We start from the raw sequence: 13655 nt of genomic DNA, 5'->3' as shown, positions 1-13655 counted from the left end.
ATGGCACTGTAAACATGTATGGAAGGGTGAGGTGAATAAGAAAAAGGGTATAATTACATACATTATATAATTACGCATGCCTCATTTTCTCATTAGGAGCGTCTCACATGTGGGCTTCCAAAGTGCGTTTAGTTGCTTTATAAAGAGGTTTTCTGTGTAAGCTGAGCTTGTACTAGTCTGGATATTACAACCCTATCAAATGCTTTTTGAATAACGGTCTTTTTTTCCCCAGGAAAATGTTGAACGTAGAATCTAGATCAAATCCTGCATTCAAGTAAGTTGTTGACCGAGGTGACATTTATGGCATGTAGAGCTTACGGATATGACCCAGTCTCCAGCGGTGGTTTGGGGGTGTCTGGCCCACCCTGAAGACTCGCTTTCGGAAGCAGCATTCGACTCGCGTCAAACACAGAGACACTCAATTGTTCAAGTTTTGTCTTTCTTACAGATGTTGATGAGAGGCTGAATCACAACCCCAGTGCCCTACACAACACACTTTCCACCAGCACGCTGGGCCGTAGCTCGTAAGACTTGGCGCTACTCTCTGCAGAATAAGGCGAGACTAACCAGGTGCGGATCTGCAAAATGCATTGTGATTTTGTTTGCAGAGAATGAGTATATTCTGATTTTGCTGTAACCTGCTCTGTACCTTAAAGTCACAAGCACAGCAAGAACACGTTCCTGCTCTTGCTATATCAATTTTGTTCCAGGGAGCAATTATAAACCTTCAGTCAGCCTCAGAAACTGGGAGAAGGAACCCCAAATATTTTCTGGAGCTCTTTTATTCTTAGAAAAAAAAAACTGGCTTGTGTGATTTCTAAGGGCTGGGAGAGGACAAGTGAAGTAGGGCGGAATATTTTTTTAGTTGGTCAGTCACCCAGATGGAGGTTACGCAGGAAGGTGTCCGGGCGGGTTGGAATGTCTGCACAGAAGGAGACTCCACAACTCCCCTGGGCAGCCTGGGCCAGGCTCTGACACCCTCACCGGGAAGTTTCTTCTCATATTCAAGTGGAACCTCCTGTGTTCCAGTTTGAACGCATTACCCCTTGTCCTGTCACTGGTTGTCACCAGAAGAGCCTGGCTCCGTCCTCCTGACACTCAGCCTTTCCCTCTTGATAACGGTGAATGAGCCCGCCCAGCCTCCTGCAAGCTCCGAGAGGGTTTCCCTTGCCGCCCCGGGCTGTGCCCGCGGCAGGGCCGGCCCGGCCCGGGCGGCTGCTGTGCGGCCCCGGCCCTGCGGGTTCCCCATGCCGAGGGCCGGCCCAGCGCGGCCCCGCCTCCCGCTCGCTCCGGCGTGGGGCCCAGGCGGGGCCGGCGGTCCCGGCAGCCGCCGCTCGCTGCGGGCGGGACAAAGGGCGGCGGGTCCAAGGGCCGCTGGTCCGAGCGGGGAGGCCGGGCCGGGGCACCCGGAGCGGAGCGCCTGCAGGTTTGTTCTGCACTTCCCAGCGCGGGAGCTCTGGAGGCCGCGGCCGGGCGGAAAGACGTGTCTGCTTTAACGTTCAGAGCTACCGAAACCTGCCTCGTCTTTTTGCCGCTGTGAACTTAGAACTTCCTGCCCTGGGATTCAGTAGCTCCGTTCCTTAGGAAGTCACCCCTGCTTAGCAACATACCGGGTTAGGATGCTGCTGGAAATGAGCTAATAAAAATACTCCTGGTTGGTAAGCTTGTCATGTGTGAGTGCATGTCTCTGAAGGCTTTCTCGTGGGGAGGCTACAGACTGAGTGACTGACAAGAAATCACAATGTAAGAAACCAGGATTGACTTAGCGGGTTTTCTTTGCTTATTTAATAAATGTAGGAAACTCCTCTCCAGCATCCAAATTAGTTTTGTGGTAGTAATGACTCCTTTGGATGTCAGAATACAATTAAGATCATCCAGCTTCTCTTTTTTTCTGCTAGAGACGTGATGTCTTCTGGAACCAGCTGCCAGCGCCAGATGCTGCCCAAACCAGTGCTTGGTGAGACAGAAGCAGCTGAGCTGGTCGACAGGGTGTTTGGGTTAAGGGTGTCCTGGATCGCGCCGCTCCCCAGCTACGACGATCAGAATTTCCACGTGCGTGTCTCCAGAGACGGAGGTGCTGACGAGTATGTCCTCAAAATCACCAATTAGGAGGACAGCCAGGAGCCCGACCTCATAGAGGCGCAGACCCGCGCCATGATGTTCCTCAGCGCTGAGGGCTTCCCTTCGGCTGTGCCGCGGCTTACCAAACGTGGCACCATCATGTCTCTGGAGTCAGGTGAGCAATTACAAGCACCTTTACTGCAATACTATCACCCTATATGGAACGTCATATCTATACCAAAGTAAAACTCAGGCTTCTTTTTAAATATTAGGGCATATGTATCAGATGACCTATGTGTCCAAGCTTAAAATACCAGAGGCAAAGCAAGTTAGAGAAGAGTAATAATTAACTACGACAATAACTCCAGGGTAGTGACTTCGAGAAAACATTGACATGACCTATCCATGCACAAGGGAAAAAAAACCTCATTGACTAAACAATGTTACAAATTATTTGCCTACAGAATGGTGTAAAATACAGTTCTAGACCATCCACAATACCACAATAAATTGCTTTAATAGTGCTTGAAAAGAGCGTGTTGCCGTCTTGGTTTTCTAGTCACTGTTAGTTCCATACAAAAGCTGGGACTCCAGAGACCTCCTGTTCTGCACAACTCTATCAGTGTTACTGTGGGCGCGGAGGAACCTGCTGTGTGCAGAGGCCATTCCAAGCACAAGGAGACGAGTCCAGCACAGGGTGCAAACATGTTAAGGTTTACACATCATCATATGATATCCTGGTAAATCAAATCCTTGAATGCAATCTGTTTATTGGCTACAGCAGATGATTTCTACACTGGGATGGACCTTTTTGGCTTCTTGCCTTAACCAATAGCACATATGGAAGCAACTGACAGTGTCTCTCTTTGCCTGTTAGCTAGTGGATGTGGGAACAAGAAGTACATGGTCCGACTGCTGACGTACCTGCCAGGTACACCTGTAGCAAAGATTGCTACAAATGCTCAGATTTTCTACGAGGTCGGTAAGCTAGCTGCCAGTTTGGATAAAGCGCTCTCAGAGGTGAGTTTTAAAGCATCTTTTGAGTAATGCACATCAGGCACAGCTGGCCAGTCTGTTCATTTGAATTCATTTTGACTTGATGTCTTCCTCCTGGTCATCAGAACTGTGACCATTTAACACTGGTAGCAGTTGGTCCCTTGTCTACAACGCCAGCTGTGCTAACAAACAGAGATTGGTGACACTTCTCTCATTCACACCCCTTCCAGTCAAATATCTTAATGCAAAGTTCTTTCTTTGCTCTGTAATTATACAGGATAATAAAGCTGACAAATCAGCCAGTAATGAAGTTCGATACATAAAAGAACTCTTGCATTATTAATTGCTTTTCATTAACCTTTCCTTCTGATGTTCTGGCTACTGATCTCAGACCATTATGAAAGGTGAATTGTCAGCTTTACTAACCACAATCTTAAATTACAAGAGCATTTTTCAGTTGGGGAAGATATCTTCCTGTTGCCTTCTAATACTCTGGTCACGCTCTTATAATGAGATTAAAACCATTTATATAGTCCAGCTAGTCTCAAGATATGCCTGTAACTTGTCCTGCCAAGGAGCAGTTGATGAGAAGGCAAATTGTGATGGAAAAGGCTCTTTATGCCGTTAACATATGGATCATCATCTACCAAGGTTTGTCATTTAAAAGAAAGCATTAGAAGATTCAAGGGTAAGTGTGGTCTGCAGTGGTAGAGATGCTTTTCCTTGTGCCTAAAGAATGGGGGAAAAAAAACCATTTGGGCTGTATGTAGATATTAAGATGCTCACCTTAATAATTCTTCAGGTTATTCTTTTACTTGATGTTTTAAAGCAATAGTCAAAGTTGTGATGCTTCTCAGTGAGTCTCATTAGGAACCTATTAAAGCTAACAGGGTTTTGAATCAAGCCCTTTAGTCACAGGATTTTTACTTATGGCCTATTTTCTCTTGTGCTTTTTGCACAGAAATTCCATCATCCATCAGCAAAGAGTCTGCATCGAGGTCAGTTCATTTGGAACCTGGCAAACGTTCCTCTTCTAGATCAGTACCTTGATGCTTTGGGCCAGAACAAATACCGTGAAGTTGTGGAACAAGTTATTGAGCAGTTCAAAGGGAAAGTGATACCCAAACTAAGCAGTTTCCGAGCCTGTGAGTATTGTATTCTCATTGTAATTATGTTGAACCGAGACACTGAAACAGTGTGGAATGAGCCAGGAAGAACGTGTCCAGAGGCGGGTTCAGGTCTTGGTCTTTCTGATGAGTTTCCTTCCACTTCAAGTGATTATTTTCATGCTGTTACATCAGCTTAGTAAGAATCTATGAAGTACAGGAAGTCTTTTCAAAAGGCCCAAATAACTATTTAATCTTATTTTTGGAATTCATCTCTCACTGATGCTGATGACAGTTTGAAAACAGCTATTCTTGTTTGGAAAACACTCAGCCAGTTGCTCTGTGTGACCCTTGGGAGGAGCGGAGGCTCCTGGGCAGCAGCAAGGCCGGGAAAGGCGACACTTGGTGCTGAGGGAGACTAATAAGGTTTTGTAGTTGAGTGTTAGTTTGAGCATCTTTTCAAAGCTGTTTCACTGAGAACAGAAACAAAAAGTTACATTCTGCTGTTCAATAATTGTTAAATACTGTTTCTGTTTCTGCTGCGTCCAGGTATCAACCACGGCGATCTCAACGACCACAACATTCTCGTTGCCTCCAGCGCTGGTCCCGCGCAGCACCCCGAGTACAGGGTGTGCGGCATCCTGGATTTCAGCGACATGAGTTACGGCTACTACGTGTTTGAAGTGGCGATAGCCATCATGTACATGATGATCGAGAGCCCCGATCCCCTGGGGGTCGGCGGGCACGTCCTGGCCGGGTTCGAGAGCGTCCTGCCCCTCAGTGGGGAGGAGAGGGCCGCGCTGTTCCTGCTGGTGAGCGGCCGCTTCGCGCAGTCCCTCGTCATGGCCGCGCACACGGCCCAGCTGCACCCCGAAAACCGGGAGTACCTCATGGTCACGGCCAGGACGGGCTGGAAACACTTAATGAAGATGCTGGAGGTGGGACAGGAGGCCGTGGAGAGGACGTGGTTCGAGACTGCCCGAGCCTATGCGCACCCCGCCAGCCCGGCGGCTGCCGAGGCGCCCCCCGCGGGCCAATAAAGGCGGTGCCGGAGCGAGACCCGCGCGGTGTGCGCTGGGGGCGGGGCCTGGGGCCTGGGGGCGGGGCCTCCTCCCGCGCCGAGGGGGCGGGCCCGGGGGCGGCTCGCGGCTGGTCCGGCCCCCGCGGCGCGGCAGCTACGGTGGCCGCGAGGGGGAGCTGCTACGGGCAGCGCGCGGAGGACCGTTAGGGCCGCCTCGCGGGGAACCGTTGGGGCGCGCGGGCGGCTGTTACGGCAGCGCGAGCCGCTGCGCGAGCTGACTCTCTGGGCGGGAGCGCGGGCACAGGCACGAGGGGCAGCCGCGCGCGGCGGCCGTTGAGGGGAAGAGGTCGCCCGGCCCCGCCCCTGCCCGGCGCAGGCGCAGTGGCTATTTCCGGCGCAGCGGTGACGGTGCTGGCGCGGCCGTAGAGCCCGGTTGTTCCCCGCGGACGGGCCTCGCTCGCCCTTCCCGGCCGCTCGGCGCTCGGCCCGCCGTGAGTGAGGAGGGAGTGCGGGCGGCCGGGCGGGCCGGGGGGAGCGGGGCGCGCCGGGAGGCGGCGAGGCCCCGGCCTCCAGCCGCGGTGGGGATGACTCTGCAGGGCCGCCGGGCCGGTCGTGGCTGCAGCGCTCCCCGGGTTCGAGACCCGGCTGCGCTCGGTGCCTTTTAACGCGCGTTGTGCTGTTTTGCAGGCCTGAGTCCCTCCTGCCCCCAGCGCGTCCCGGCACCATGGTGAGTGCGCCTGCGGGCCGGGCCGGGGCACGGCGGGGGCCGCGGGAGGCGGGGGGCCGCGGGAACAAACGGAGCTCTCCGAGCCGCTGAGGCTCACGGCATCGCCAGCTTTGGATGCTGCTTTCTGACATGAAAACGATGTTACTTAACGAGCTGTTGCTTTTTACAGTCTCGAAGATACGACTCCAGAACGACCATATTTTCTCCAGAAGGTATTTTTTAATCTCACTCTTTTAAATAAACTGACTGTTCCATCTAGCGTCACAAAACTAAATAACAAACTGCTTGTACAAAGGTTGGTTGTTTATAGTGTGTTTCTGTCTATGTATGAGTTAAAGAAATCATATTTATTTACCAGTAGCGTACAATTCTCTAAAGACACCAAGGGTCCCAGCTGGAAGCTCCCAGATTCGCTCTAGTTGAGGCAATAATGACTGTGCCCTGTTAGTGAGTGATACCACCTGCCCTGGTTTGGAAATAACTTCAGCAAACCTTCACCATCTTCTGTTTGAGAACGGATGGATTGTGTTTCTGTTCTCCACCCCCGAGAGTGCACAACAGCCCGCTGCTGCAGTCATGCCGCTCCTGGTTATTCTTACTGAAACAATACGTACAAAGCCACGCTTTCATATTTCTTAGATGGGCTGGACTCAGTAAGACTAGTATTAAATGTTTCCTTTGATTAGTGAAGATCTATTTTGGCTCAGCCTGCTGCAGCAGAGAGTTCTCTAGGGTTTTGTTTGGTTGGGTTTTGGTTTTTTTGGTTGTGTTGTTTTTTGTTGGTTTGGTTTTTAAAAATAATGGGGTTTTTTCCGCATTGGCAATTCCTTGTATTGCCTTACCAGATTTGCACATTCTCCTCTGACTCCTTCCTCCTTTTCAACCAATTAATTTGCTTTCAACTGGTAACAGACTGAAAAAACAAGACTAGATTGCACAATGAGCATCTGTCACATTCTTTCCAATTTAAGTCACCTTGTGTACGTGGTCTTGCTCAGTGTTACTTTTTTGATGTCCCTAATTTAAATCCTTTCGCAGGTCGCCTGTACCAGGTTGAGTATGCAATGGAGGCGATTGGACATGCCGGAACTTGCTTGGGAATTCTAGCAAACGATGGCGTTTTGCTGGCAGCAGAGAGACGCAACATTCACAAGCTTCTTGATGAAGTGTTTTTCTCGGAGAAAATATACAAACTTAATGAGTAAGTTGAAATGATTATCAGATCCAGTGACCTTATCAGTAACAAAATGCTGCTGTTACTCGGATATTTTAGCAGTAAACCTGATTTTATTGGAAATATTAGTATTCCTTTTGTTGAGTGTTTTAGCAGGTAGGGCTGTTTGGTCATTGTTCGCTTCAGTAGTTCTTCTAAAGTAGAAGCATCACTTTTTTTTTAACCTCTTGGAGAATTTTCTAGGTGGAATAGCTTGTGTTTATTGATACTTCCCCATACAATGTCATCTTAGTGCAGCACTTATGAAAATTAGGAGTTCTCAGTTTTACAAAATATCTTTTGAGGAGGCAGAATAAAGAATGCACAAAAAACTCACCATTTGATTTCAGCTCAGTGTCCTCTTCCAAAACTTTGTTTTCCTTTTATGATTCAAAGAGAACAGGATAGTTAGGTAAAACAGGCCTTAGCTTTCTCTGCCATAATGGTAGCAGAGAAGATATATCTCCCTATTACAACTTCCCTTTTAGCTTGTACAGACACTTGGGACTTGATCATCTTTTCAGAACTATACACGTAACAAACATACTGACCCGCTTACTTTTTGCTGTCCACTTCTGCTCTTACAAAATGGTTACAAATATTTTTGGCATACCCTAAAGGCAGGAGCTAATACACCCGTTTTGTACAGCAGCTGTGTAGTTTTGATCAGCAGAGCCTCACAGTAGGTGTCCGCTGTATGAAGACGTGTCTGTTTGTTGGAGACTGATAGGAATTCGGTTAATCTGCGTGCTTTTATTGCAGGGATATGGCTTGCAGTGTTGCAGGAATAACTTCAGATGCCAACGTTCTAACAAATGAACTGAGACTGATCGCACAGAGGTAGGTCTGCTGATGGTTGATGTGGTTTTCCTTGTCTGCACTGTCAGATTCAGTTCTGTTTATGTATTACATCAAAATGAAAATGCACTTAGTAGGTTGTTTGAAATAAAACAGCTAGATCAAGGAGACACTCTAACTTAGGAACTTGGTTCTCGTTAAATGTGGTACACGATACTGCCAGCAAAACAAGTTTTGAAAATTGTTTTTTTCTCTTTCTGTTAGATATCTATTACAATATCAAGAGCCTATTCCTTGTGAACAACTGGTAACAGCGCTCTGTGATATCAAGCAGGCTTACACGCAGTTTGGAGGTAACAAAATGTGATAACCATTGTGCTTTTAAATGTCCGCGGAATGATTTTGTTATATAATTTAAAGCGTCTGAGTCTCTGGACAGTTCTACCAAATTCTTCTGTGACGAGTTACACTGAGAATAACAACAGCCAGTGTAAGCGGGGAATGGGTGGTCACGGTTACTGTTTTGCTACTGAAGGTGCAGCTTTTTAGCGACTGACAAATTGATGGCTGAGATTCTGGCCCATTGCATAGAATGCAGGTGTCATCTTCCAGCATTTGGGGCCCATCCAGCATAATAGCTCAGTGAGTCACAAATAACACCATATGTAGGGGTATCAATGTTGTAATTATTTCTGTGGATCAAGCAACATGTTAGAAAATGATGTTGTAAGTAATGTTTCTTAGTAAGTTCCTTAGTATGTTTCCGGTATTTTATACATACGTAGCGTGAAAGAATGACCTTTTTATGTACCTGGCTTTTGATACTGTTAAAATATATACTTTGACAGCTAAGCTGCATACATTAAATATTAAGTTTTGATTTAAAGTCCTAAGATGATAAATTACATTTGTGGAGACAGAAATGAGCTGCTTTTGGGGTTAAATGAAATAAACCTCCGCTGCCTCCCCACCCCAAGACTTAGAAAGACAAGCTGGTGTGCTTATCTCAAGCAGCAGACGCACAGAGCAGTCTGTTAAATCCCACTTCACAGGAACAGATTTGAAAAAAGGAATCAAAGAAAATAATTGTCACTCATGACCAATCTTGTTTCTAAATTTAGATTGCTAATAGCCCTTCTTTTCAACAGGAAAACGTCCTTTTGGTGTTTCACTGCTGTATATTGGTTGGGATAAGCATTATGGATTTCAGCTGTATCAAAGTGATCCTAGTGGAAATTATGGAGGCTGGAAAGCAACATGCATTGGGAATAATAGTGCTGTAAGTTCTGGTTTTTCTCCTCTCAAGAGTCAAGCAAAAAAAAAAAAGCATAAATTGCACTGTAGTAATTAAACTGAGCTGTTGATTACTAGTGCAGAGCAGAAATTGGTAACTGTAGAAACGCTGCTGTTACTCATGTATTGATATTATCTGGCAAAAAGCAACTGGTTGGTTGGTTGCCCAAAAATACCATTTTAATTTCTGTGAAATTTATAGGCAGCTGTGTCAATGCTAAAGCAAGACTACAAAGAAGGAGAAATGACCTTAAAGACTGCACTTGCACTAGCCATTAAGGTTCTAAACAAAACCATGGACGTTAGCAAGCTCTCTGCAGAGAAAGGTAAGCAGTGCGCTGATACGGGATAACGCCTCCCTGGAGAGGTACGAACTCGCGTGTGTACGCTGCTGCAGGACAGAGCGCTGCCATCTGGCAGGGCAAGAGCCTCCTGCACGTCACCGTCAGCTGTACCTGCAAATCTTACCCTGCTGGGATTGCTCTGGCTAAAGAACAAACTAATGCCGCTGTCTGTTCCATGTGTTTCAGTTGAAATTGCAACGCTGACGAGGGAGAACGGGAAGACAGTAATAAGGGTTCTGAAGCAAAAGGAGGTGGAACAGTTGATAAAACAACATGAGGAGGAGGAAGCAAAAGCTGAACGTGAGAAGAAGGAAAAAGAACAAAAAGAGAAGGATAAATAGAGTATGAAATTAAGTGGTCTGTAGATAATATAGGACCTGCTTCAGCAAAAGATAATCTGGGTTTCTCTTTGGTAAAAGCCTACAAATATGCCATGGAGGACCCAGAAATGCTTTGATGAACCAGGTCCTTCATCATCACGAAGATAATTAGTTTACTGCTCCTTACATTGACCAATAATTGCTTTAGTTCTTGAACACTCTATTTCTTTCTTCTATTTTTTATTATGGAATAAAATTTAAGAAGAATGGTGATGAGTGTCTTTATTTCCTCAGTAATGCCTTGATATATCTTGAGGGATTTAATCACTGTAAACCGTTAAAACAAGGTATATGCTAGTTGGTAAAGAAAAAAGAATCGTTAGAAATTTGTGTGTATGTGTGGGTTTTGCTTTTAAAGTAGTGAAAAGGGCTCCTAAGTTTGAAAAATCATTTCACAAATCCAGACTTGCAGTGTGCGGGCATGCCAAGTTTTCATTTTGGCCTATTTGTCCTATACCAGGTTATGTCCAACGGATGGTCTTGCAAGCAGTAGTTTTACACCTGCCCTGTAGCAAATGTGTTCAGCTGATCAGAGCCTTTCTAGAACACGTGTTCTCTGAGAAATTAATCATATCACACTAGCTATATTCACACAAACTAGAGGAACGTTTTACAAAGGCCACGTAAAATGTTAAGCTATCTCATCAAAATACAAATAGGTAAATAAAACAGTGCATTATTTTAGGCCATGTTGAGTATTTTACATTTTATCCAGAAAGAAAATTGAAATGTTTTATATTTAGTTTACTCCCTAGAGGATTTAGTTCCCTTCTCTGACAGACAAGAGTCTAGAAAGCTAACCAGTTAGCCACTTGAGAAATCACAATAGTTGTGCATGAATTACAATAATTCTTGCTCATATTGTCCTTATAATGAATGCAAAATTTTCAGATTAATAAAAATCTCTTCTAGATCTGAAAAAAATGAACTGGCGTTAATAGGGAAGATGAAAACAAGTTACTGAAAATTATTTTGTACCCTTTTGGTTATTAAAAGCAAATTGAAAAGCTTGCTTGAACAGCACGCTTTAGTGAGAGGCCTTAGCAGACTCTGGCACTGGTGATCCAGCCCCTTTGTGCTGGCTCTGGATTGTGTCTGGTAGTTTTTGGTTGGTTTGGTTTTTACTCCAAATGATATCTGGTGTTTACAGGATTTAATGTGACCATTTAAAGAAACAGAGTGAATCCTACAGTGTTTTATTCTTTTTCATCTATCCCAGCCTTTTTTGACTGACAAAATGTACTTTGTCAACATGGCCAGAAATTAAACCTTGCTCTCAACACCACCCTTTTTGAGCTCCTTGCTGTGGGACTCACTGCTGAGGAGAGGAAGGTGCCTGATGTTTTATTTGCATGTTGTGCAACATTAAATCTTCTGAATAATAACATAGGAATCATCTTTCATGTACCAAGTCCTGAAGAGCTACAGAAAACATGCAATGGGTAAGATCAAATCTTCTTATAAAGGGTTGCATAAATACCTCAAGCTCCATTTTTATGTAGAAAATTCAGTGCTCGATCTTATTTTTTGGTACCATGAATGCAATATATCAGCATCTTTTGCAAATTTCTAGATCATGGATTATAGTTATACAAGTATTTGGAACATGCCCTAAAAGCAGCAATGCCAAAATGGAGTTTCTTCTAACTTCTCAAAAGATCACTTGAAACAAAACATGGTAGGCTCCAGCAGTGCTTTCTGTCTTCCAGGAAACCAGGAGAGCATCTGTGTCCATCAAAGTACATCTATCACACAAGGCAAGTTGCTTAGTGTAGCAGTAGCAATATTACATCACTTAGGATATAGATTTATTAAAATATTTTTTCTTAAACGCTTGTATTTCTAACAAAGAGGAGATAACAAATACATTTGGATCTTTTTTTAAAGAATTACCAGTAGTATTTTGTTGCTAAACACCACATCGTTTGCTAGTAAAACACTTTTTAGATACTGTAATAATCGAAAGTTGGAACTATTTAAATCATTTTCAGATCTCTATTATACCTTGAAGCATTTTGATAAGTTGTGTAGTTTCACTACATTTTAAAAGATCTATTTATTCAAAGTTTTTGTTAACACAAAGTGAAATTACTGTCAAATACTTCATGAGTATAATCTTTGAACAATAATTACCAATTTACTAAACACCATCAGTATTGAGTGCCATTGATAGCTGATTGTGAGCTGAGCCCCAGCACTGCCTTGGAGTAGGCAAGTAACTCTGGCTGGCACTCCTATCCACCAGCAAAGTTCTGCTAAGTTAAATTGAATTTCTGATTCTTTTCTGCAGCTGAACCTAGGGCAGTAAGCAGATGCTGGAGATCTTTTATTCACTAGAATCTTCCTTGGACATCCCTACACTAGTGCACGTTCCTTATGTTTTTTTCCTAGAAACAGAGTAGCGTTTGACTGCACAGGCCTATTGTGTTGATTCTGGCTTTGTGTGTTAAAAAAAAAGTCAGCACCATCTGTGCCTTTCCTGGTTTGGGGATAGGTCATAAGAACAGAAACATTATTTTGGCAACACATTTGAGTTGTCTTTGCTAATCAAAATGATCTTCCTGTTCTTTGTATGGTGTATGTTCTTTTTTGGTGTATGTAGTGTTTACGTGGAGTTTACAGTGTATTACGTAAGTATTTAAAACATTAGATTACTACTGTGGATTAAATGTTATTTTAACACCAGAAATTCATGTGGTGCTGTGGAAGGTGACAGATCTTTCAAATTAGGTCAAAGTAATTACTTGAAACTGTTTGTGTAATATGATGTTAGTAAACTTACTAGATAGCTTGTGTCTCACTTGGGTGCATGATAGAACTTGTTAGGGCAAGTATTCACAAATACTTTGGCCTGATAAATTGTAATGTATTCTAGGTAGTTTAAGAGATAACAAAACTACTGCTTCTCCAGTAATACCTGTGCTGTCTCTTGCATCTATTTGTGGTTGTTTTGTGTTTTTTTTTTTTAAAAAGTTAGCTTTATTCTGTTCAAATACAGTCAAATTAGCTTCTAAGGCTCTTCTGTGACCTACTGTATTGTGCACTGGAAGGCAGGAGACTCCTTTAGCTGTGCTTCTCTATTCATCCAAATATTTTTACTTGTCAGAGTTATAAAAGCACCCAAATTAAGATGATAAACAAAGGACTTTTTGTGTTAACATTGACTGTTACTTCTGTTTTGTTATGGATTCCCAAGGTAATTATTCTATCTGTTCATAATCTTAAAATTAGGGACAATACTTCTCCACTGTGTTGTGAAAATGAATATATGAATGATTACAAGGTGTTTAAGGCAATGGTTTGAGAGGCCAAAGAACTGTAAGTGATAACGAGATAACACAACTAAGTGTATACAAGACATCTTAAGTCCAAGATGTTAATGTACTCAGTTATTTCGTACATGAGAGAGAAATGATGTAACTTCAGACTAGATGAGATTCTAGGACCTATTGAAATGACCTTCATTTTCTTTAAAGAACATTTTCCATTACAGTTTTTCTGTAGTAAAAATTAGCCTCATTTTCAAGTTTAATTGCAGTTATTTGTACTACAAGATGAAACATTACTAAAATAACTTGATCTGAGTGTACCCTTCACAAGTTATGTAGCTCTTGGCTTTAATCTGGAGAAAATTCAGCTTCACACACACACAAAAATTAGAGTATTTCTGATTTTACAAAGAGAACTGAGCAGCTTGCTATTTTTATCTGTGATTA

The 13655-nt window shown here is 43.9% G+C and overlaps 2 protein-coding genes across 3 annotated transcripts; both read left to right on the top strand.

Annotated features, from left to right (window-relative positions):
• Window positions 1–229: 229 nt before the first annotated feature.
• HYKK (hydroxylysine kinase) lies at window positions 230–5203 on the top strand (the record flags this gene model as incomplete). The annotated part of the gene is given in 7 exon segments (XM_080351586.1): window positions 230–274; window positions 449–570; window positions 1899–2106; window positions 2110–2236; window positions 2939–3081; window positions 4019–4202; window positions 4713–5203. Coding segments are annotated over 5 exon segments (1146 nt in total). The 5' UTR covers window positions 230–274; window positions 449–570; window positions 1899–1905.
• Window positions 5204–5345: 142 nt separating this feature from the next.
• On the top strand, window positions 5346–10167 carry PSMA4 (proteasome 20S subunit alpha 4). Of its 2 annotated transcripts, XM_080351273.1 has the most exons (9): window positions 5347–5675; window positions 5872–5911; window positions 6081–6123; window positions 6950–7112; window positions 7887–7964; window positions 8187–8275; window positions 9071–9201; window positions 9418–9541; window positions 9746–10167. In XM_080351273.1, exons 2-9 carry the CDS (start codon window positions 5909–5911, stop codon window positions 9898–9900), a joined length of 786 nt encoding a protein of 261 aa, XP_080207399.1. In that variant the 5' UTR covers window positions 5347–5675; window positions 5872–5908; the 3' UTR covers window positions 9901–10167. The 2 variants fall into 2 exon arrangements, with proteins under 2 accessions (XP_080207400.1, XP_080207399.1); XM_080351274.1 differs by having other exon boundaries at window positions 5346–5911.
• Window positions 10168–13655: the final 3488 nt, after the last annotated feature.

This window comes from Nesoenas mayeri, assembly GCF_963082525.1.
Source record: "Nesoenas mayeri genome assembly, chromosome: 11".
Classification (NCBI taxonomy): Eukaryota; Metazoa; Chordata; class Aves; order Columbiformes; family Columbidae; genus Nesoenas; species Nesoenas mayeri.
This window is presented reverse-complemented; position numbering and strand designations above follow the sequence as displayed.

Coding starts and splice junctions, on each gene's coding strand:
- PSMA4 (XM_080351274.1), top strand. Junction 6,124..6,949: donor GACCATATTTTCTCCAGAAG/GTATTTTTTAAT, acceptor ATCCTTTCGCAG/GTCGCCTGTACCAGGTTGAG. Junction 9,542..9,745: donor CAAGCTCTCTGCAGAGAAAG/GTAAGCAGTGCG, acceptor CATGTGTTTCAG/TTGAAATTGCAACGCTGACG.